We start from the raw sequence: 25,679 nt of genomic DNA on the forward strand, positions 1-25,679 counted from the left end.
TATAGAATAGATTTAGAAAAAAAAATCCTCCTACATCGCAAAGCCTTATTCTTAGCTGTACAAAACCGCCTGGTTTTATCCAAACAAATATCTCAAGTGCGTCACTGTAGTTATTGGGGGCTCTTCGTAGGTGGGTGGTGTGAAAACGCACTAGGACAGCAGATGCTAACCAGGGTCGGAATCCAAACTACTTTCTGGATTAAGGAAGTTGTACTTCTCTCACAGTTTCCCATTTTCTTTTCTGTGATCCCAATCATGCCCGCGACTCCCTCATCCCTGTTCCCTTTCCCTCTCCTCCCATTTCCCTATCCTCCCCTCTCCCTCTCCTCCCCTCTCCCTCTCCTCCCCTCTCCACCTCGTCCTCCTCCACACCACATCTCTTGTTCCCTTTCTCCCAATTGCTCTTGCACCATCGCTCTCTTTGGCTCCCACTATCTGGCTCTCACTTCTTCGCCCCTTTTGCTCTCATTCCTTCACTCTCTTGCTCTTGTTTTATCTCTCTCCTCCCTTCTGTCTTTCTCTATTTCTCTCTCTATTCTCTCCACCAACGCGTTTCCTCAGTCCCTCATTCGGGACAGGACGGGTGGGCCCTTTGGGCTCCAGGAGGCAAATCGGCTGAACTGCCTGGCTTGAACCTTCGATTTGACCACGCCCTGAGCCAAGTAGCCACCGCCTGACCCGACACCGCACAACCAGCGGCTGGCTCCCACCACGAGCTTTGAGGCTTTTGGATTGCAAATATATAAACAATGCCTATTCTACGTTCGTCGAGTTCCGTGGTTGTTGGGGGAGAGGGGGTGAATCTTTAGGTGCACACACACACACACACACACGATTCGACGGTGTAGTCGTAGCATACGCGACCGCTGCTACTGCGGTCCGAGTTTGAATCTTACCCAGGGCTGAAATAATTCCAGTATTGCTGCGCTGCGAGTCGTTACTCCATCTCTCGTGGGCGGGAATTGTGTGTGTGTGTGTGCGTGTAAGGGCACAGCATTACCTATAGATCGGTCATATATGAGCTCCGAGCTCTCTTTCGAAAGTGAAATAACTGTCGATCACGAGGCCAACACGTGACCCAAGACCATGATGAATCACACACACACATTATATATATATATATATATATATATATATATATATATATATATATATAATATAATATACATATATGACGTAGGTGGGAATAGGAAATACAGGAGTCTTAGCCTGAGGTTATTCCTAACTAGTTTCGTAGGTATACTTTCTCAAAAGAATGGTGTATAAAATGGGTTACGGGTATTTTGTACACCATTCCAAATAAAATCTCTCAATCCAACAACGCTGGAGGCCAGGATGAGCCTTTTTTTTTTTTTTTTTTTTTGTCGGCGAAGCCAAGGAGATTTAGAGTAGATATAGTCCAAACAGGCAATGGGTATATGTCGGACCTGGAGGGGTGGAGAGCTCGATGAGCCAAGTATTTTGGACAGTGTAGATAGTTGGCCCTCTGAGTGGCCAGCTTCCACTGATGGTGCTGTATCTTTTGCGGAGTCGTTGGAGATCCTAGCCGCAACCCTAGAGTTACTGATCAGGGAGATGAGACCACTAGAACTCCAGATCTCTTGGACTTAGGGAGATGAGACCGCTAGAAATCCAGATCTCTTGGACTCAGGGAGATGAGACCTCTAGAAATCCAGATCTTTTGGACTCAGGGAGATGAGACCGCTAGAACTCCAGATCTCTTGGACTTAGGGAGATGAGACCGCTAGAAATCCAGATCTCTTGGACTCAGGGAGATGAGACCTCTAGAAATCCAGATCTTTTGGACTCGGGGAGATGAGACCGCTAGAACTCCAGATCTCTTGGACTCGGGGAGATGAGACCGCTAGAAATCCAGATCTCTTGGACTCAGAGATGAGACTTCTAGAAATCCAGATCTTTTGGACTCAGGGAGATGAGACCGCTAGAACTCCAGATCTCTTGGACTCGGGGAGATGAGACCGCTAGAAATCCAGATCTCTTGGACTCAGAGATGAGACTTCTAGAAATCCAAATCTCTTGGACTCAGGGAGATGAGACCGCTAGAAATCCAGATCTGAGTGGAAGAGTGGTGAGGTAAACACCAGGAATCGTTGGAGTTTTATTGCTAACGTTTCGTCCTGAGGAAGTCCTTTCAGGACGGAACGTTAGCAATAAAACTCCAACGGTTCCTGGTGTTTACCTCACCACCCTTCCACTCATTCTGTCTTACGCACTTCAAATCCAGATCTCTTGGACTCAGAGAGATGAGACCAATAGAACTCCAGATCTCTTGGACTCAGGGAGATGAGACCAATAGAACTCCAGATCTCTTGGACTCGGGGAGATGAGACCGCTAGAAATCCAGATCTCTTGGACTCGGGGAGATGAGACCACTAGAACTCCAGACCTCTTGGACTCAGAGAGATGAGACCGCTAGAAATCCAGATCTCTTGGACCAAGGCCAAGTTCCAGGCGTTTACGGGTTTACTGGATATCGCAGTTCAGTCTGTCCATGCATGTGGCGAAGACACACTGTTCTTGGAAAGTTTCACATCCCTTGGTAATGTAGTGCATTAAAATGGTAAGTCATGTCAACAGTCCTTAAAAAAAAATTGAATAGCCATGGTGTTATGGACTCGCTCGATTAGATTATGTCATTTTTAATGTTTAATTCATTCGAATCTAGTCTCTTGTACTCCCTTTTTTCACGGTTGCAAAACGTGTACACTGAATGCTTGGTCTCTGTCTTCTATTCGTGTGGGTCTATTACTCTGTCACTGGTAAACAGGAAGCTGAGAAGGGGAGCAGTTGCCAGTTGTCAGGGGAGGTAAAAGCCGAAATTTCCAGAGCTTTGGTTCATTCTGGCGACTGAAACCAGCTCCTCGGGGTCCGCACCTCCAGATTGAGGCGAGTGTGTTGGTGGGCATGGAAGATGGACTGCAGGGAAATGGTTCTCTCTGAATGCCACCGTGCAGGACCACTTGCAGGCACCTATTGTCGATCCCTGGAAATTTGATCAGTCCGAAGTTCTTGTGATTTGAAGGCTTGGCGATCTCAGAGAAAGTGCACAGCTACCCCACTTCGGGTCGCAGTCCCAAGTTTGGGAACCACTAGTGATGATGCAGACTAACCAGGTGAGGTCACACTTGTCTTGTTCAGTCTTGGGAAACTTCATGCGTATTGGTGCTACACGTGCTTTCTTCCAAAGGGAAGTACATGTGTTTTTTGCCACGCGCTTGGGACAGAGATGTAAGAAGTCTTGAAAAGAGCCGCCACATTCGTGAATAATGTGCGGAACTCCATCGTCGGGCTCTGTTGCTTTCTTAATGTTGATTTTTTTTTTTTTCGAGGACCATCCTCATCTTATCAAAAGGGATCTGTACGTTGTATAGGTGTTTCTGTCATTCAGAAGAAAAGCTGTCCTGTTTTTTCACTGCTGCCAGAGACTACTGCACTATTTGGTTTAACTGGAGAATGTTATCCTGCTAAAAGCTGTCCTGTTTTTTCACTGCTGCCATAGACTACTGCACTCTTTGATTTAACTGGAGAATGTTATCCTGCTAAAAGCTGTCCTGTTTTTTAATGCTGCTAGAGACTACTGCACCATTTGGTTTAACTGGAGAATTTTATCCTGCTTTGTGATTGACTGATTTTCTTTCACAAACTTCCACGAAGTCTTGCTTCTTATCTCGGCTTCAGTAAGCATACGGCTTCTTTCAACGGGCCAGGATTTCTTTGTTCAGTTATTAGTATCGGTTATTCATTTGATGGTAAATTGGAGAATGGTTTGCATTGTGTCAAGTTTCTTTTATACTTGAGATCTGTAGTGACACAGCACATTTATCCAAACCACTATTGGTCATCTAACTTGGAGGTGGAGTTTCTCGTCCAAGTACATGTTTTGCTTGTAGTGCAAGGAGCGAATATATATATATATATATATATATATATATATATATATATATATTACATCAACAAAGAGGTTACAGCTGATTGATAAGCATCATTTTGATCCATTCTGCGTCTAGATTATTTTATTCTTGTGGCTCTTTCCTCATAATATTGGGGTTAGCTCTACTTGAGCGAGGGCTGTACGGGGGCCAAAGTTCCCCTACTCTTCACATTATCCACTACCGAGGGGTGGTCATGGTTGTCGCCCCATTTTCCACGCCTCCATTCCACGCCTTCTCATTAAGACAAAGTACCTCCAGAGTGCTCAAACCAGAAGCCAGCTCTTCGGGGTCGTTGACAGACGCTTACCCACAATCTCCCTCGCCACAAAGGCGGTGGCTTTCCAGATGAGACTCCTGACTTCAGCATTCACTGACATCAGGAGATCAGGTGACGAGCAGCGTGACGTATTAACGCCCTCCTCCTGAGATCTCTGCTCTACCGAGGTGAGCTGACGTGTCCTTCAGTCTACATGAAGTTGTCTTCTCTTAGACCTCCAGAATAGTATTGATTGAGCAACAATGTAGTGAGTGTTGAAACAATTGGTTATTTTAAGAGCAGATAGATAACTTTATGGATCGGGATGAAAGGTGGTAAGGGACACGGGACTGTCTAGTATAGGCCTTACGGTCTCTTGCAGTCTCCTCAGTTCTTATGTCCATTGTGCCTACGACATCTCCCTTCCGATTAACAAACTTCTGCTGTCCTCTTTGATTATCACTGACCTTTAATAGACAAAATCCAAATTTAATGCTGTTCAAGCATGTTAGAGGATCGCTACATGCGGCGGAGGTCGGGGTGATGGCGCTTCGAACCCTCCCACCAGCGAGTTGGACCAAGGGCATGGTTCATAAAATTCCACGCTACAAAGTCCTCTGTAAGGGGCAACGTCCTAGCCTCCTGTTAAGGGGAGTTCGGAACGTTAAACCGAATCGGCAAAATTGACCGAAATATACGCCACATATTGGCGTATTTCCTGTGGATGAGGAAATACGTCATCCAGTAGATGACAACTAGGCTGTGCGTTAAGGTCGTGTTTTGTTGAACAAGTGAGTTTTTACGCTCCTGGGGCCTCTTATCGACAGAGTCTATAGGAAGAAAATATGATCACTATAAAAACAAAAAAGGGAAATGTTTACTATTGTTCCAACGCAGTTTACACATTTTTTCTGTCGGAAATTCCCCGTCTGGGACCTAACGTTCCCGCAGCAGCGCAGCTATATCAGCCACGAGAAGTTTTGTAAGGTAAGATGTTTGTGTTTTTGTCCCCTGGGTTAGCTTGGGTGGGGTTGGGATGGGATGGGTTGCGTTGAGTTGGGTTGGGTTAGGTTGGGTTGGGTTAGGTTGGGTTGGGATTGGCTGGGATGGGTTGGGTTGAGTTGGGTTGGGTTGGGTTAGGTTGGGTTGGGTTGGGTTAGGTTGGGTTGGGTTAGGTTGTGTTAGGATTGGCTGAGATGGGTTGCGTTGCGTTGAGAGTTGGGTTGGTTTGGGTTAGGTTGGGTTAGGTTAGGATGGGTTGGTGTTAGATTAGGTTAGGCTGTTAGGTTAGTTGCCTAACAGAGCATTGGTAGCAAAGTGACTAGTTTTATGTCTAAGATAACATCAGGACATAATGACGCACATAGTAGGAAAATGAAATATCATGATTTAAATATTTTGTGTTCTGCCGCGTCTTTTTTGTTTCGGTGATCGTCTCGTAAGACCAAAGGCCTCGGTTTGATTCCAAGTGGCTACTGATGACTGCCACTTGCACTGGCTGTCAGGGCATCTAGGGTAAAGTTGGTTACTTTCGCTGCAGATAAGCTTTTTCTTTTTTTCTTCTTGTGAAGAAAAGTTCTATTAAATGATGTGGTATCACAAATATTAAGACTGTGTTAACACTTGAACTACTTATTACAACATGGATTTATTCTGGTTCCTACCAGAGGATTGCATCTTAGGGATCGATCACACAATGAGATTACAAACGATGTTGCCTTGATGAGGCGATGAGGACACGCTTACGTAAACCACGTTCTTTTATTCCAGGGGGGTGGGGGGGGCGGAGTTAGGCTATCTCGGTAACCCGTCGTTTACGCTCCCTGTCCGCAAATGATTTAACTCAACTGAGGGGATGGCCATCTTATGACGCATTTTGATTTATTCATTGCGTAGTCTCGAACCTCCCGTTCATTTTAACTTGGCGAAAGTTCTCGAGCTGTTGGCGCGTAACTTTCATTTCATTTTAATCAGCTCCTAGCTGCTCTGCAAGGTGGATAGGCACGGCAGTTTCCCTGGAATTCAGGGATTTTCTTTTTCACGATTATACACTAAAGCCTACTAGTATAGGAATTTTATAGAATCGTTGGATGCACCTAGGCCCCGATAAACGACATTCTGTGACGTCACGTGGAGGAAAGCAATATCACAGGCGCATCACACAACGTCCCTGTTCCCTATTTTGCCCAAGGGGCGCTATGGACCTTAGGGTATTCAGAGGACGATTTGGGAGATAGTTTACCAATAAATCACTTGCGTTCCGGGTGTCCTTTTTCATTTTATTTCTGTTGTCGCCAGATGATTTAATTAATCTCATTAGCATCACTCGGATAGCCAAAGAGTAAGAGCGTGCGTCTTTGCTGCTTTGTGTGTCAGTATGTGTCACTGTGTGTCACTGTGTGTGTCACATGTGTCAAATGATGTGCTTAACAATATCTTGTCACGTGCTTGCGTGTCAGAATGCGTGGATGTGTGTACGTATTCGCATGTGTACATGGGTGTGCGTTTGTGTACGTACGTGTGTATGTGCATGTGCACATGCGCACATGTACTTGTGTGTGGATGTACGTGTGCGTTTATGCGTTTGCGTATATAAAGGCGCGTTTGTGTGTGTGTTCGTGTGTACGAATGCGTGTTTGTGTGCGCGTATGTGTTCGTGTGTACAAATGCGCGTATGTGTTCGTGTGTACAAATGCGTGTGTGTGTTCGTGTGGACAAATGCGTGTTTGTGTTTGTGTGCACATGTTCGTGTGCATATGCGTGCGTTCATGTGCGTGTTGTTGGGTGTTGTCCCCGCCCCCACGCCCATCCCCGCCCCCAAGAACCCCGCCCACCACTCCCGCCCAAGACTTCGACCACTCTTGACGGCTTATTGTAACTGTCTCCCGTGTTTTCCTATCGGCAGGTAACTACAGCTGTCTTAAAGTGGACCTCAAGTTCACGCGCGATGACGCTTTCTACTTTAGTACCGTGTTCATCCCTGGCATCATCTTAGTTACCAGCTCGTTCATCACTTTTTGGTTGGAATGGAACGCTGTGCCTGCCCGTGTGATGATCGGCGTGACCACAATGCTCAACTTTTTCACCACATCCAACAGTTTCCGGTCGACGCTTCCGGTTGTGTCCAATCTGAGCGCCATGAATTTGTGGGATGCTGTGTGCATGTTCTTCATCTATGTCTCCCTCCTCGAGTTTGTTCTGGTGAACTACGTCGGGCGGAAGAGACCAAAGCATAACATGGTCTACATGCCCGGCGAAAATGCGGTGATCCAGGTATTGGCAGAAAACAAACATGTAAGCATTTCTTTTTCCAGGTTCGTCCGTCTAAGCTTCCACACCGTTTTCTTCACCAATTAGTGTGCCAAGCCTTTGTAGAAGGGGCCTTACTCTGTAGAAGGTGCTCAAGATCGCTGGACTGGCCTACAAGCACACTGCCTTCGTTTAGATAAATTAATTACGAAATAATCTTCTTCCTCACCTCCCCTCACCCCTTACCGCTTTCCCCCTCACTCCTTCCCACATGACACTTGGACACATTCCCACCCCTCCCCCACCTTTCCCCCCCCTCCACACCCCCACAGCACCCCTCCACACCCTTTCAGTTAAATTCTAATTCAGGTCTTCAGTTATTTATGCGCAAATCTTTTCACTTTCTTCTTCTTCTTCTTCCAGACAAAGCTGTGTTGGTTCCAGTATTTGTATTTGCTCGTTTTTCGATATTGTTATGTTTCCAGAATATATATTTATATATATTCAAAGACTATACATCGTTCTTTACGTTTTTTCTTAAAATTTTAGCCATCTTATTTTTCTTAACCATTTACCCAAAACTCTTCTTTATCCCGTTCCTCCATCCTCCCTCACCCTCCCCTCCCCCTTCCTTACCCTCACCCTCACCCCTCCCCCCCCTCCCGGGTAAGCATGCAATTAACTAGACAGATGTTCCCCCGGGAGGAAAGCTTGATCAGACCGTGGTTCTGGGAATTTTTCCAAGTACGATTAAATTAATTTTAGTTTTATATTAATCATTCAGAATAATTGAATATTGGTAGTACTAATACAATATGTATCTGTGTGCCTGATACACACATATAAGAAACACACAAAACGCACTTTTCGCACATTCACACAGACACACACACACACACACACACACACACACACACACACACACACACACACACACACACACACACACACACACACACATGCAACCACACACACACACGCGCACACACACGCACGCACACACACGCACACACACTAAACACAAAAAGGTACAGAAAACTCAGACGAACTCAAAATGAATACACATGTTCACACAAAATACACATGTTCACACAAAATACACATATACTACAAACACACAAGCGCACAAAACACAGAACTTAGAAACACACACAACACCCACAGACAAACACACACGGTCAAACACACAGCATACGCATACATACATAACTCGCACACACAAAGCAAAGCACAAAAGCACACACAGAACATACTGAAGCATACACCAAACAAACACACACAAAAGACACACAGAACAGAAAAAAACACGGGCACATGATAAACACACGCACAAAACACGCATGCAAAAAACACATCAAACACAAAATACACAGCTCGAAAGCACACACACGCACACGAAACACACACACACACACATACACACACACACACACACACACACACACACACACACACACACACACACACACACACACACACACACACACACACACACACACACACACACACACACACACACACACACAACAAATCAAAAACATACATAGAATACATAAAACCACACACAGACAGCACAAAACACACGAACAAAGCACGCATACACTAAACGCGCTTACATAAACCACATACATACACACAACATACGCACATAGAAGTAGTACAGCCACACGCACGCAACCAAACACACACACACACACACACACACACACACACACACACACACATACATACATACATACATACACACGCACACAACCACACACACGCACACAACCACACACACGCACACAACCACACACACATTACACATTACAAATTGAGGTAGATAAGCCGATTACAAAGATTTATTTAAAGAAAAGATATCACGTTAGCTGGTTTTACTGAAAATCACACCAAATTATGGAAGGTCATTCGACCATAGTGATAGTGACAAAAGCAATCCTCCTCCTCCTCCTCCTCCTCCTCCTCTTCCTCCTCCTCCTCCTCCTCCTCAACTTTAATATTTATACTTCATTTCTATGTATGATTGCTTTTGTCCCTATTGCATTAATGTTACCTTACACCAATGAGCGACATTTGAATTGTAATATGTTGGTGGAAGGTGCTTGGAGCCGATCAGAATAATTTGATAATCGATCACAGTCTTGGCATCATCGTTGTTACCCTTCGTCCGGATCAAGTATTTCCTCAAGGGGGAGCCTCGAGAGTGGGCATCACCAAGTCTTTGTAAGAATACTGTGGGTCTCCTCTCTCTCTCTCTCTCTCTCTCTCTCTCTCTCTCTCTCTCTCTCTCTCTCTCTCTCTCTCTCTCTCTCTCTCTCTCTCTCTCTCTCTCTCTCTCTCTCTCTCTCTCTCTCTCTCTCTCTCTCTCTCTCTCTCTCTCTCTCTCTCTCTCTCTCTCTCTCTCTTTTTTTTTTTTTTTACAGTGGTCGGCCTGACTGCTGCTGCTGTTGCAGATGCAGATTTTGACTTTGATTCTTTGAGCAACGCCAGGCCTGATTAAAAAATAATTCTTAATTGAATAGAAAAAATTATAGACTATCTTGCATTGTTCGATATTTTTTGCTGGTCAGTAGGGTCCCGGAAGACCCCTGGGCAAGACTCGTAAGAGAATTCAATAACCTCAGTTAAAATAATAACTACAAAATAATAGTAATCCTATTGCCTGACGTATCAATAATAGCCTTACCAGCAACTGTCATATCAATAACGAGCTTATCAATACCTAAATCCACCATTACCTGATAACAGCCTCTTCGGCAGCAGTATAACTTACCCCGGGCCTGACCGACCAGCCTATCCATCGATCTACTAGTCAATTACTAACAGAATCCTAAAGGACTCTGCTTGCATGTGACCTGCCCACTCACGTTTTCTGTGCACGAGATGAGCTGCATGTGGCACAGTTGTATGCATGTTGCTTCCTCTTGTTTAGCATGTGTACTATTAGTGTTGATTCTCCTTTGCTACCTGGGTATTGCTGCAGTGAATAGGGTAATACGATGTGTTCATGTACATTATAGACGCATTCACTCGCGAATACTCACACACACGCGCGCACACACACACACACACACACACACACACACACACACACACACACACACACACACACACACACACACACACACAGAGTTATCCAAAAGGATAGAAGTTCTGGTGAAGTCTCCACAACAATATGTTTTTTTTTTTTTTTTTTTTTTTTTCCTTTGAGACCAAGGCCTTGGTCTGTCTGTATAAAATATCTTGGTATCCCCAACGACAAATATTCAAAGCCTTGCCACAGATTTAAGAGAAAAAAAATTCTCTGAATACTTAGACAAAGATCTACAAGAAGCTCATGATATTTCTGATTATGTTGAATGCATTTCCCGTTTCCTCACCTAAAAGAAAAGAAAAAATAAATAGAGGAATAAGATAGAATAAGAAAAATAATACATGAGTAAATAAATAGAGTATAAGATTTGATTTCTTCTAACTGGTGTTAGATATCGTCCTTCATTTTTTTCCGTATTATCGATTCTATCTTCTTACACTCTTCTTCCTCCTCCCCCTCCTCCTCCTCCTCCTCCTCCTCCTCTATGGCTCATCTCTATCCTCCCCGTTCCCCCCTTTCCTATTAATCCATTGGAACTATTCATTCAGTTTCCTCTTCACCTTCTTCATATACTGTGTGTGTGTGTGTGTGTGTGTGTGTGTGTGTGTGTGTGCTTGTGTGTGTGTGTGTGCGCGCGCGCGTGTGTGTGTGTTTGTGCGTGTGTGTGTTTATGTGCGTGCGTGTGTTTGTGTTTGTGTGTGTGTGTGTGTTTGTTTGTTTGCGTATGTACGTTTGTGCGCGCTTAGAGAGAGAGAAAGAGAGAGACAGAGAGAGAGACGTGTCTATGTGTTTCGCATAGGTGCACACACACACACATGTATTTGCATATGATTTCCTCATCCAAAATCAGCTGCGCATTTGTTCCAACGCTCCCCTCGCATTGTTCATTTGATCATCATACTTCTCTCTCCCCTCTCCCTTCGTTCTCCCCTCTCTCTTCCCCTCCTCTCTTATTCCTCTTTACGTCCGCTCTTCCATTTCTCGAACAATTACTGTCTCGGCCTTATCTTGTATCTTATGTTCTGCCTCCTGATTTCTTTCTCCTTCAACATGCCGACAACCCTTATGGCAAGCGGGCTTGCCATAAGGGTTCTACTTGATCTCTGAAGGGGGATACATTTCATCTGAATGAAATCACATGGCGAGTGATCCACCACTCGACTGAATAAAATTGTTTGGTTTCAACCAGGACAAAGTATATAGACTGTGCCACTATAGTAAACGGCCTTAGGGAATAAAGTTGAGTAGGATCGCTTTAATGCGGTTCAAGCCGTCACCTTTGCCCTGTGCAATAGGATAGCCATTGGGCATGTGGCACTCACCGATGCCCGAAGGAAGACTGAATATGCCATATTTCCACTCAGGCATCGTAAAGGAATAAAATACGAATGTTGTTTATGTGCGCAATTCAGTTTTACAAAACTACAGTGAGTAATGTTTTCACTAAACGATCGACCTTTGCTGCCCCTTTTCTCCTCTTCTTTTTTGTACTTTCTCTTTACTTTCTCTTTTATAAATACAAAATTTCGTCTTGCTCCTCTTTTTCTCTTTCTCTTCGTCACAGTTTTCGTAATTTCTCCGAGAAATATTGTCTCCTCCCACGATCTTTTTATCTTTTTTTTTCTTTTCTTTCTTTCTTTTCTTTTTTTCTTGCCCCCAGTTGCTCCTCTTATTTATTTATTTACTTTTTCATTTTCGTCAACTTCTCGGATTTCCCTCCGTGTTTGCATTTCCCTTTTCCAGCCTCCGTTTCCCTTTCTTCCCTTCCTACCTAAGCATTCATACGCAAGCTGATATCAAATTTCTTTTCCTTCACTCTTTCCTTCCTTCCTTCCATCTTTCATTCTTCCCTCTCTTCGTCTTCCAGTCTCTCCTGTCCTGCCTATTGGAAATGAAATACAATACAGTTCCCTTCCTCCTATCCCTCCCTCCCTTCCTCCTCTCCCTCCCTCCTCTCCCTCCCTTCCTCCCTTCCTCCCCTCCACCTTCCTTGTTTACCTTCCACTCCCTCCCTCCCTCTCTCTATTCTCTCTCTCTCTGTCTCTCTATTCTACCTCTCTCTTCTGCCTCCCTCCTCCAGATTTGCTCCTCCATTCCTCTCTCTCCCCCATCACTCACTCCCCTCCAGACCTCCCCCTTCTCCAGCCCTCCACTCCCTCTTACCCACAGGTCTGGTTCTTCTCGTTGTTGTTCTCGTTGTTCTTCTCGTTGTTCTTCCCCTGAGCCCGTCCATTTGCTAAATAACCACATGTTCTTATACACTTCCTGTCTCCCGAATTGGTCTCTCTCTTTGTTCTTAGGCTTTTCCTCCCTCTTAATAGTCATGGGAGGACTCTTAATACGCTTCTCCCCCATCCCCGGTTGTAAAACAGTATCTTTAAAGTGTTGAGAAACAATCCAGAAACAGTTGCGAGACAGTCCAGAAACACGTGCGAGACACTGCAACATTGTTTCGGAGACGATGTATCTGGGCGAACATGTGGATTCAAAAAGGACCCCCTTTTTTTCTCTCCCCTCTTCCCACTCTCCTCACCCTTCTTCTCCCCCCACCCCTCTTCCTCTCCCCCATCCTCTTTCCCTCCTCCCATCCTCTTTCCCTTCGTGAAAACCGGTTCAGATTTTAAATTCCTGTTTCTTTCTTCGCAACCTCCCCCTCCTTCCCTCCCTCCCCCCTCTCCCTCCTCCCTCCCCTCCCTCTCCTCCCTCTCCCCTTCCCCTCCCTCTCCCCTTCCTTCCCTCCCTCCCCCCTCTCCCTCCTCCCTCCCCTCCCTCTCCCCTTCCCCTCCTCCCTTCCCTCCCTCCCCCTCCCTCTCCTCTTCCCCTTCTCCCCCTCCTTCCCTCCCCTCCCCTCCTCCCCCTCTTCCCCCTCCTCCCCCTCCTTCCCTCCTTCCCCTCCCTCCCTCCCTCCCCCTCTTCCCTCCTCCCCCTCCCCCTCCCTCCCTTCCCACCATGACCCGCGGCTTCATTATCCCATTCAATGCTGTGACGTATTTTACGTCAATGCGGTGACGCGAATTGTGGGTTTTGTATTTCCGGCTACGGACAAGCGGACACCGGATTGAAGGTCATGATGATCGACCGGGACCCCAAGAAGGCCAAAGCATAGAGATCTGCGACCTTAAACGGGCGTCAACGCATAAATGAATAAGAAATCTGAAATGATCAAATTAATTGAACAAACAAATAAAAAGATGAAACAGCGTTCCAATGTCAAAGGCGTTAAGCAAGTCTATTTTGAGTGTCACCCGTGAATCTGATTAAAGCAATTTCGCGTTGGCTTGAATAAAGGTCTATAAATAGAACATTCGAAGACTTGGAGGTCATTTCATTCTTTCAGTCACTTCTCATTCAGGTTCTTTCTTTTTCTGAATATTTTAATTTGTCGAATTTGTCTTTTGATAAAAAACAAACAAAAGGGAAGATTACTCGACCTCTCTATTGCAATCTGTAATTTCTATTTTCATTAATGTCAGATGGATTTTATTCAGTTAAAGGGCTCTTCTTGGAACAAAGAAAGCCACTCGTGAGGTTTCTCTCTCTCTCTCTCTCTCTCTCTCTCTCTCTCTCTCTCTCTCTCTCTCTCTCTCTCTCTCTCTCTCTCTTTCAACTTTGTTCACAAGTTTTCTTGAGCTTCCTCGTCTTAGAGCCATCCTGTCACTCAAATCCTCCAACTCTATTTACTTACCTATCTTCTTAGGCTCGTTTCACACGCATCGACTTTTCGCCGTGCGCTGTCCACGACACGACGTCGTGCTCTCAAATAACCATGGATGTCTATGGATGCTTTCACACGTCACGACCAAGTGTGAAAGCGTCCATAGAAAACCCATCCGTGGTTATTTGACAGCACGACGTCGTGTAGCGAACTTCACACGGCAAAAAGTCGATACGTGTGAAACAAGCCTTACTTGTTAGTAACTGTTCCTGCGAGCCGGACATCAAAGAGGATCATCCCCCTGTTGTCTCTTCTTCAAACCCCGCTACCCTTGCCTCCATCTGGAGACGCAACCCTGAGGGGCTGATACTCGTTCCCCAGACAAGGTCCAAGATCTCTCTATCATTTTCTACTGTTGCAATCCCTTTACCTTCTCACTGACAACCGGAGACTGATCTCAAGCCGGTCACACAGAGAGTTTCGTAGTAATACAACACATTATTTTCTTTTAATGAGATCTATAGGAGGGTCCAAGGATCGTTGCCAGCTGCTCTGGGGCTCCGGGGCTCCAGTCAGTGAAACTAGAGACGATTTTATTAAACTGAGGGGAAGTCAAAACAAAAAAAAATATTCTCAACGACACATTCTGCGCCCCTCTGACGTCATTCTTTGACGTCATTCTTACAACAAAATGTGTAACCCCTTAATGACGTCACTCCTTGACAGACACGATTATGTGACGTCATCTCCCATGATTTGTGACGTCATTCTATGACAACATTGCATCCCTGTGACGTCATTCTTCATGACATTAAGTGACGTCACCTTAAACATCAGGCCTTTTCGTGATGCATGACGTCATTATTGGGAAATTAGGTCATGCATGAGCAGGTGGGCAAACTGACACATCTGCTAATTTTCTCATTTGACCTCTAAGCCAAGGTCGTGGCGCGGTCAGCCAACCAGCCAATTATGATACATAGGGGACAAACGCACGTAGCCAGTTACACACAAGAATGGGGAATCTCAAACTCTGCATATATATGTAATAAAACCGCCAGCCACTGTCCAGAAGACTATAGTGATAATAATAATAACGATAGCAACAATAACCATAAAAGAAAATAACAACGGCATCACTACAACTAACTATAATGAATAACTTTTCATTTCAGTACGAGTTCCCTATTCATTGAGATTCATATTTCCCAGCCAGATTTTCTCCTTTTTCAATTTGTCCGTTATTTCCCAGCCAATTGCTTCTTCCTTTGGAGTGACAATATGTATATAAAGGTATGTAAACACACACACACACACACACACACACACACACACACACACACACACACACACACACACACACACACACACACACACACACACACACACACACACACAAAGTGCCTATTCTTGTTTCATTCAGGTAAGCAGAAGTATTCTTTATGAAGATGTCTAAAGACAGTTACCAACCAGCAATACCCAGCTTTCACCAATCATATCACTACACTTGCATGACGTAGTGTAGTTTCCAGCCAATCAGCAATTTACATTTTCATGTATTTTCTCTACATCTTACCGTTCACCTTTTATGTGCGGACATTCAATAATCACTATCGACTTCTTACTTGTTCGAGTAGGGTAAAAAATTCCATGGACTCTAATACTCAAAGCTACTTTCTAACTTGTGATGGATGTTTAAGCATGTACCATTTCTTTAAGATACCCCCTCCCCCTCAATCCAAGCGGAGGCCCACAGAAGGGTCCCAAGCCAACTGGTGGGACCGAAGAAGGCTTCTGGTGGCACTAGAATACCCGAAAGACCAATTGGTCCATACTCGACTATATACTAATCATCAGGACTCTCAACACGTGAAGGGCTCCTCACGCATGGGGGAGATTTCACAGTCGCCGACAAAAGATCAGATATACTTTATAATATTTCTTGTCTCTTTTAATAGGGTGACGGTCCTTAAACTGAGTAAAAACCTGTGGGCTTAACCAAAGTAAGATTCAGTGAGACCTTTTTTGGTTTAGAGAATCTTGTCTTCCTCGATCAATCCTTTCTATCTAACGAGCTAGAGACAGAGAGATATGTAGATGGAGAATGTGTGTGCGTGTGTGTGTGTGTGTGTGTGTTAGTGGGTGGGTATTTGTGTGTGTATGTGTGTGTTAGTGGGTGGGTATTTGTGTGTTTATGTGTGTGTGTGTGTTTGTGTGTGTGTGTGTGTGTGCCTGCGTGTGTGTTGGTGGGTGTGGGTGGGTGTTTGTGTGTGTGTGTGTGTGTGTGTGTGTGTGTGTGTGTGCGTATTTGTTGGAGTGTGCGTGTGTGTCTGTCTGTCTGTCTGTCTGTGTGCGTGCGTGCGTGCACGTGTAAAATCCGTCTTTGTCACCTCACCCTCACCCAGTCACCCTCAACCTCGATGGTGCTTTTCAAGCTGACCTTTCAAGGATTACAACTTTGTCCTTGAATTTTCATTCCGAGGGCCCTCAGTGTTTTTTTGTTTTTTTTGTTTTTTTTTGGGGGGAAGGGGTTGTCTTCATCATCATTCCCTCTCTTTTTCTTTCATCCCATTCTTTACTTCCATCCTCCCTTTTCTTTCTTTACCATATATCCTTCCTCATCCTCTCTCCTCTTAAGTTGTACCTCCTCATCCACTTTTTACTCCTTTCCCTCCTCTCTACCTCTGACACATTTCCTTCTCCATGCTGCCCTAACGAAGCAAGACACCACAGCCACACAGTCCCGTCCCTACAGCCCCCACATCAACATCTCCCAGTGCATCTCCTTACTATGGAAATCTCCCGTTTCCACAACCGAGCAGCCACTGTTACACATCCACCTTGTTAAAGACTCCTCTTCCAAATCCCCCTTCCCCATCACAGCCACCACCCAATAGTTTCACCCCTTATGACCACGCCCATAAAAAAAACCGTCGTCACAGCCCCCTCGACACAGCCCCCTTTACACAGCCCCGTATAGTCCCCATCTTTTATCTGACCCAAAACAACTACATGGAGACCACCCAGCCCCGAAACCCGGCAGTGGTCCTCTGATTGTCCCATAGATCTCTGGAAGAAAAATCTAGACGGTTGTCTTTGTTGTATTATTGTGGATCTGCTTCTACGTCACCTGTTAAGAGAGAGACAAGGAGGCGGAGGAGGGTAGGGAGCAGTCAGCGGTTATCAGCTCTTTGTTGAAAAATGCATCGTGTGTGTGTGTGTGTGTGTGTGTGTGTGTGTGTGTGTGTGTGTGTGTGTACTTCCTCTCTGCCGTCAAGTGATTTTATTCATCTATAGGAAACCCCTTACCTGTTCCCCTCCCCTGCCTCCTCCCCTCTCCTTCCCCTGCCCCTGCCCCTCCTCCTCCCCTCCCCCCTCCCCTCCTTTTTCTAGCCCAATCTAGCCCATATTCCTTTCCCTCCCATCCCCTCCTCTCCTCCTCACCTCCTGTCTTTCTCCTCTTCCTTCCATCCTGTCACCCTTCCTCCCTTCTCCTCTTCCTTCCATCCTGTCTTCCTTCCTCCCTCCTCCTCTTTCTTCCATTCTTCCCTCTCCCGTTCTTCTCCTCCATTCTCTTGTCACTCACTGCAGCGTTACCCCCCACACACACCGTCCGCCCCGTTTTGCCCCTCACCCCCTCTCTCTCTCTCTCTCTCTCTCTCTCTCTCTCTCTCTCTCTCTCTCTCTCTCTCTCTCTCTCTCTCTCTCTCTCTCTCTCTCTCTCTCTCTCTCTCTCTGTGTGTGTGTGTGTGTGTGTGTGTGTGTGTGTGTGTGTGTGTGTGTGTCACTTTCTCACTCTCTCTTTCATTCTATCTCTCCATCTATCTCTCTCTACTCCCCTCTCTCTCTCCCCTCTCTCTCCCTCTCTCTCCCTCTCATTCTCTCTTCCTGTGCGTGTGTGTGTGTGTGTGTGTGTTTGTGTGTGTGTGTGTGTGTGTGTGTGTGTGTGTGTGTGTGTGTGTGTGTGTGTGTGTGTGTGTGTGTGTGTGTGTGTGTGTGAGTGTGTGTGTGTGTGTGTGTGTCTCTGTGTGTGTGTGTGTGTGTGTGTGTGTGTGTGTGTGTGTGTGTGTGTGTGTGTGTGTCCCTCATCTCCCTCTCTCTTTTATTCTATCCCTCTCTCCATCTATCTCTCTCTCCCCTATCTCTCCCTCTCTCTCCCTCTCCTTCTCTCTTCCTCTCTTTCACTCTCTCTTTCCTTTTATCTCTCCTTTCTATCAACTTCCTTGTCCCTCCCCATTTCCTTTCTACCTTCTCCTCCTCCTCCTCCCTGTGCCACTTCCTCCCTCCCTCCCCAGTGAGACGCACCTGTTTGTCCTCTGCACTGCGGCACTGTGTGAGGGGGGGAGGGGGGAGGGGCAGGGGGAGGGGGGAGTGCCACCGCCCCCGCTCTCTCGCCTCACCCTGTCTCTGGGACGTGGCACCCTGGCGTACACCAGCCTCACCCTTCCTTGTCCAGACACCCCATTCACCCTGTTACACCTTCACCCCTGTCCCGTCCTGTTTCACCCTGGATGTAATTCACCCCTAACCTGTCACCTTCCTCTACACCGTCCCTCACCCCCCTCACCCTTTTTCTATCTGCGTCACCCTAATTAGCCTCTCCCCCGTGATTTGATACGTCATGTAACACCCTAACTCACGTAGACCACGTCACCCTTGGTCTCTTCATCAATGGTAGTCCTTTCCATTAACTCTATCCTAACTTAAACTAACAACGTAACGTAACGTAACGTAAAGTGACCTGGCCTGGCCTGCCCTGGCCTTTCCTGTCCTGTCTTCATCTTACCTTTACCTTGTCTAACCTAACACACACAGGCTTCCTGAACTAAGTTAACGTAAGTAACGCTACACACACTCCATACAATATCATATATATATATATATATATATATATATATATATATATATATATATATATATATATATATATATATATATATAATATTGAAGTATGGAAGACGAATGAGTGGAAGGGCGGTGAGTTCAACACAGAGAACAGTTGGAGTTTTATTCACTGACGTTCACATACATTCATATGTGCATATACATATGTATGTGCATATGCACACTTTTGTACATATGCATATGTATGTGTATACACATATATGTGCATGTGCATATGTATGTGTATATGTATGTGTATACACATATGTGTATGTGTATGTGCATATGTATGTATATATATATATATATATATGTATATATATATATATATATATATATAGATTATATATAGATGAATATATATATATATATATTATATATAAGATATATACATATATATATATATATATATATAATATGTATAAAAAAGATGTATCTGCATAAAAATGTATATAAGTATATATATATATATATATACATATATATATATATATATATATATATATATATATATATATATATATATATATATATATATGTATACATAATATCAGTGTTCTAACACATTGGTAAGATAGACTGAATCCATTAGAAAAAAAGAAAGTTGTTTAAAGATATGAATATTACGATCATTGTCATCCTTTTCAGAGTGGTTGTACAAAAGGGTGGGTGGACTTTTATATACTAGGAGGGGATACATACAGGGGACATGGGACATGGGGACCACTTACCTCCCCATGAGCCTTCTATGTATTCCCTCCTAGTATATATATATACATCCATTCACCCTTTTGTATAACCACGCTGAAGAGGATCAATGTTAGTGATCGTAATGTATCTTCAAACAACTTCCTTTTCTCCAATACTGGGGTATTCAGTATATATATATATATATATATATATATATATATATATATATATATATATATATATAATATATAATATAATATATATATATATAATATATATATATATATATATAATATATATATATATATATTCTATACATGAATGCATATATACATGCATACATACAAAAGTACATATATCTCATAATCTTAGCACAGCTCTTTACAGCATCCTCTACCTATGGAAGCCTGCGTCATGCAACCCTCCTCGTTATATCCTTGTCCAGCATTCAAGGTCTACCCTGTCACCTTCCCACACTCAATATACCCAATGCACCTTCACTTTCGTCATTCGCAAACCTGAGAACCTCGACTGGCTCCCCTCTCTGGTCCGCAGGAGCTCCCTAGTGTAGGCCTTATGGTCTCTTGCAGTCTCCTTCATTCTTATGTTCTTATGTTATGTTCTTAAGAGTGACTGAGTGAGTGAGAAAGTGAGAAAGTGAGTGAGAGAATAGATGAGATAGGGAAGCGGATAGGCAGGTAGATAGACAGGCAGAAAGAGAAGGACAAAGAGACACGGATGCAGCCAGAGAGAGGAGGAGGAAGGAAAGAGAGGGAAGAGGAGCGAAGAAGAGAGAAAGAGAGGGAGGGCGGAGGAGATAGGGAGGGAGGGAGGGAGGGAGGGACAGACAGACACACAGACAGACAGACAGACTTGCAGGCAGACAAACGGACAGACTGAAAGAGAAAGAGAGAGAGAGAGAGAGAGAGAACGAGACTCAGAAACAACCAGAGACAGATGGAGGAAAGAGAGAAAAAGAGAGAAATTGAAGGAAGAAGAGAGGAAGGGAAGGTGGAGCGACGTAATGTAACGTAGTGTAACGTAATGTAACGCAACGGACTAGGACTTTATTGCACACAAGACTCGAACACTGTAATGAATCTTTTAACTCTTAATTTTATTCCTACTGACCCCCCCCCCCCAAGGGAAAAAAAACGCTGAACAAACAGCACTGTCAAAAGCTTCCTACTCTTTTCATTTATAATTATAATGCACTGGGTTGCCAACAATTTTTCTTCCTTTTCATCTGTAATAACCCGTTAGTTCTCAAAAATTTTCCCGTTTTTTTCTTCTTTTGTAATTATAATGTACTCGGTTCTCAAAAATTTTGTTCTTCTTTTCCTCTGTAACAATACGTCAGTTGTCGAAAATTTCCTGTTATTTTCCTTTGTAATCTGGTTGCTAAAATTATCCTTCCATTTTCGTAATTTAATCATAATCTCTCAACCTGATAAAACATTCCTCTTTCCACTTCGTGACAATAACCCACAGGGTCTCTGAAATAGTCAACTTTCCGATTTCAACATCAAAACCATTTAGTTTTATTCAGTTGAAGGAGGGACCCCACCCTGACCTTGATGTCTTCACTTGAATAAAGCCTTCAAAGTAGTCCACGGGCTTTGGTAGTCTCATAGATCACAGCAGCAACTTCTTCATTGCTCCGCCATACTTGATATATTTTTTTCTTGCGTCCTTCACTCAAGGCCGACCCACACGTAATGACTGGATAACTTTTATATGGTCAATATTTTTTGGGGTCTTTTGTAATATCTCTATGGACCAGTCACACAATATTTTTTCTTTTACTTGGAGAGAACGTTAGATTAAAAAAAAATAATAGAAAATAAAAATAAACCATCAAATTGATAAATATATAAATAAAAAATAAATTAATAATAAATAGAGGACTACCTTCTTCGCGAGCCGAGGGACTAAGAAATGTGAAGCAGGTATACATGCTGGTGACTGTACATTATGATCATGACCCCTCCAAAGCGTTGGCGCCCTTAACAGACTTTATTCTGTCTAGCGCTGACAAGAGAGAGACTAAAAGAGAGAAGTAAAACAACAACGAAGTAGAGAGCGGGAGACAGACAGACAGACAGACACACAGAGAAACAGAGAGATAAAGAGATAGATACAGACAGACAGACAAAGACAAACAGACAGAGAGAGAGATAGAGAAACAGAGACAGACAGACAAGAGGAACAGGTGTCGTGAATACCAAGACAAAACAGGACAGCATAAAATCCCAACCAGGGAGAATTTGTGTACGAAAGCGTAAACTTATGCATTTAAGAAAAAAAAAAAAAACTAAAATAAAAATAAGTAAAATTAAATCTAATTAAATCCAGTCCTTCAGGCAACCACGACTGGAGGGCCATTTTTCCAAACCTGAACACCAACGAAGCATTCCTACAAAAGCTGACTTGATCCAAAGGAAAAGAAATTGTCGCTTCGACTTCACAGGAGTGTTGAAATCAATGCGTCTTTCTTCTCTCCTGCGATGGTTCTCATTCTCTACGATTTCCTCCAGTTTCTCAATACTTCGCCCTATCATTATTTTTTTTTTTTAAGATAGTGCAACACGCGCGCACGCACACACACACACACACACACACACACACACACACACACACACACACACACACACACACACACATACACACATACACACATACATTGGAACTTGAACTCGGGACTTGTTTAGTAGAAACCTAAGACATGTTCCCCTCAGCAGGATATTCAGATTTCTTTGTTCATCTGTACATAGTATTAAGTCACCTTTTTTGGACTTGTACCAGAGTTCGAATGTCGATGGAATGTTCTTTGGAATTCAAACAACCCCATTTCTTCCGATGGTAACTTTGAAGGCTTCGTTCAGGTTAAAGCCAGACGATTTCGATCAGCTTGGGGCTGGAATCTCCAAACAGGATTTTGTCGCTGAATGGGGAAAGATATTTTGCCAGTATATCATAACCGAAATCGTCCATTGTGAGTGACGAAGGCTTCACTAATTATTTTTGACTGTTTTCATTGCGATTTTTTTTTCTTTCTTTTTTCTTTTGAGGGGGTTACTGGGAAACATTTTTCCGCGATTACTTAACACAATCAAAAACATTGCATCTTTAATTGACAATAAGACGTTTAGTTTTAATCGTTAGGTCGTTCGACGATTTCCATTTTATTCATTTATCTATCTATTCTTATTTTGTGTGATATCCAGTGCATTGTCATTGGAGACAATTTAACACCGAAAATGAAGAGCTCGCACAGGTAATAAAGGATTGATGAGGAGGGTAGTGGGACACGAGATCAATTTTTTTTATTCATTTATTTATTTATCTATTTAACTATTTGTTTATTTGCTTGTTTCTTTGTTCTAATATTTGGTACGTAGGAGTGTCACTGAACTCAATATCCCATACACGGAGAGTTGTTGAATACATCTTGATTTTATTCTTTAGTGGGGATACAGTATAGTGTATTTTCACCAAACATTTTTACTTTGATTTGAGGGTGTCCTCTTCTTATTACCCTTAATTGCACGGGATTATTACTCAAATTGCAACATACAATAATTGTTTATCTCAGTTACCATGCAATCAACTTTCACCTTGCGGGATTTTTAAAATAATCTAGACAAACGTACCAGGATCAAACATGAAAAAGTCCAGCCCATCCCAGAACGCTAGAGCCAAAAGACACTGTGATTGGCTGAAGAATTCATGACAGCCAATAAAAATCAGCTTTTGGTTCTACGTCATCAGCGGGAGGAGTTAAAGTCCAGCCCATCCCAGAACGCTAGAGCTAAAAGACACTGATTGGCTGAAGAATTCATGACAGCCAATCAAAAGCAGCTTTTGGTTCTATGTCATCAGTGGGAGGAGTTCTGACTGTCTAGGTTATTTGATTCCAGTGCCAACAGTATACCACCCTTGCCTTGCTACGGACCAGTCGGTCTCCTAGTTGACTCTTTCATGGTGACCCTTGCTCTTCTGGGCGACCCTTTTGGCACTCTTATGAACATTTACTCAGGAGTGTCCGCCATGCAACAGTGATTTCAGCATTATTACTAATATGGCTGTTATGCTTAATGCTGCCACCACAGCGGCTGCAGAAATAGTGAAAACAATTCTAACGCCATGACCATACCAACTAACTTGGCCAAAGACTTGAGTGATGGTAATAACACCATCGCCACAATGGATCAAATGACTTGCACCATCACTATTCACGTGTTTCTCACTCCACTACCACCACCACAACCACTACCACAACCACTATCCCCAATACCCTAAGAAATCCACTTTTAGTGTCCGGGCCTGAGAATAGTGGCCAGGCTTAAACACTTTTTTTATGCCTTGCCCACTAGTTCAGGGCATGTGGGGGACCTACTAGAGGCGACTTTAGACACCAAAAATGGTGCAGAGTCAATCTGGTGCATTGTTAACTCATGGTGCTTAATTGATTAGGTGTACGACCACTGCTGCTTGGCCACGGACTACGCTGCTATTATTTTAATTATTATAATCACTATTATTACTATTAGTATTATTATCATTAGTATTATTATTATCATTATTATTATTATTATTATTAGTCTTAAGATTGTCATGTTTCTCTTCTTTTTTGCTTTTATCGTCACACACGCTTTTTTTAGATCGAGTTAGTTAATTCTTACTTTCGTTCAAAAAAAACATTCCTTCATTGTAAGAATATAACTTCAATGTAATGATGTTTATGGATTTTGAATCTTCTTGGATTGGTGTTGAATTTGCAGTACCTTTCTGTACTTGATTAGCTTCAAGATACTGATTAATAAGATCACCTTTCCAGTGTTCATTTACTGAGAACAATATTGTCAAAAGATAAATTAGTTCATCAAAAGATGTGAAAGTTAATTTTTTTTCATTTATGATCATCTACCATTAATGTTACATACTCCTGCTTATCGCCCTTTGTACGATGCTTCAAAGTATCCCTTTCCCCCAAACATTGTCGCCCTGACACATCATCTCCTGCCCCCGCCACGGATCAAAAGGTCATTTTTCCCTAGTATCTCTCCTTTGTGAACGACCTATGTGACTTTCACTGTAGGCGTCCTTCCTTCCTGGTAGTCCGACATAAGATCGTCAATAAACACATCTCCTCATGCTTATGGGCTGCTGTCTGTTAATGTCCCTTTCCCCACTCCCCTTTCCCCCACTCCCTACGCTGTAAGCAACCATGTCCTTCGTAAATATGGGCCCCTAGCAGTAAACTTGGGACTCCAATAAACTTGGGACTCCCTAGCCCTGTTCAGCCTACTCCCTGACTCCCTTTCACAAATCCACTCCACCCTAATCCGATACAAAAAAAAAAATCCACCTCTGACTTAAAAAAAAGACTAAGAGGATTCTTCTGTTCTGTGGGCTTCAAGTTCGGAGCTCCAAGATAAGAAAAGAAAAAAAAACGAAAAAAGAAAGTCATTTTCTTCGTCGTCGTCTTCTAAAACGACACCCGTCTTCGTTCAATACTGCAAAGTACTTTCTCAGCCGATTAAGTTTTATGTTTCCCACACTCCAGGATATCTACTCAGTAGTTAAAAAAAAGTGATAAAACTACCCATTGCCTCTTCATGAGATTCTCCTTCGTGTGTCCCCTCCCTCAACGTGACACTTAATATACCTCAACTACCACTCTAACTTCCTTTCGCCACATGACCTCAAAACGTACCATACTAACCAAAAACCTGGCGTTTGATTGCCTTGCGATAAGACTGAAAGAGTTTTCTTGTTTATATATTACGTAACCTTTAGTTAGTGGGAGTCAGTTGATGCTCTAAAGAGAAATACTAGTTAAGACATTAAAAAAATTATAACGAGATCAAAATCAAGGTCCGGAGTTGGAGT

The 25,679-nt window shown here is 43.5% G+C and overlaps 1 protein-coding gene across 3 annotated transcripts in view; it reads left to right on the top strand.

The window, feature by feature from the left end:
* Nucleotides 1-25,679, top strand: part of pHCl-1 (pH-sensitive chloride channel 1) — an 877,177-nt gene that overhangs the window by 817,567 nt on the left and 33,931 nt on the right. For 2 of the 3 annotated variants that reach the window (XM_076211871.1, XM_076211872.1), the window contains one exon: nucleotides 7,115-7,503. In XM_076211871.1, coding sequence (XP_076067986.1) covers nucleotides 7,115-7,503 — 389 coding nt within the window. The remainder of the gene's footprint in view (nucleotides 1-7,114; nucleotides 7,504-25,679) is intronic. The other variant, XM_076211873.1, reaches the window with a different exon arrangement.

Source organism: Oratosquilla oratoria, chromosome 29 (genome assembly GCF_046742065.1).
Source record: "Oratosquilla oratoria isolate Oo_2021 chromosome 29, ASM4674206v1, whole genome shotgun sequence".
In the NCBI taxonomy this organism is placed as follows: Eukaryota; Metazoa; Arthropoda; class Malacostraca; order Stomatopoda; family Squillidae; genus Oratosquilla; species Oratosquilla oratoria.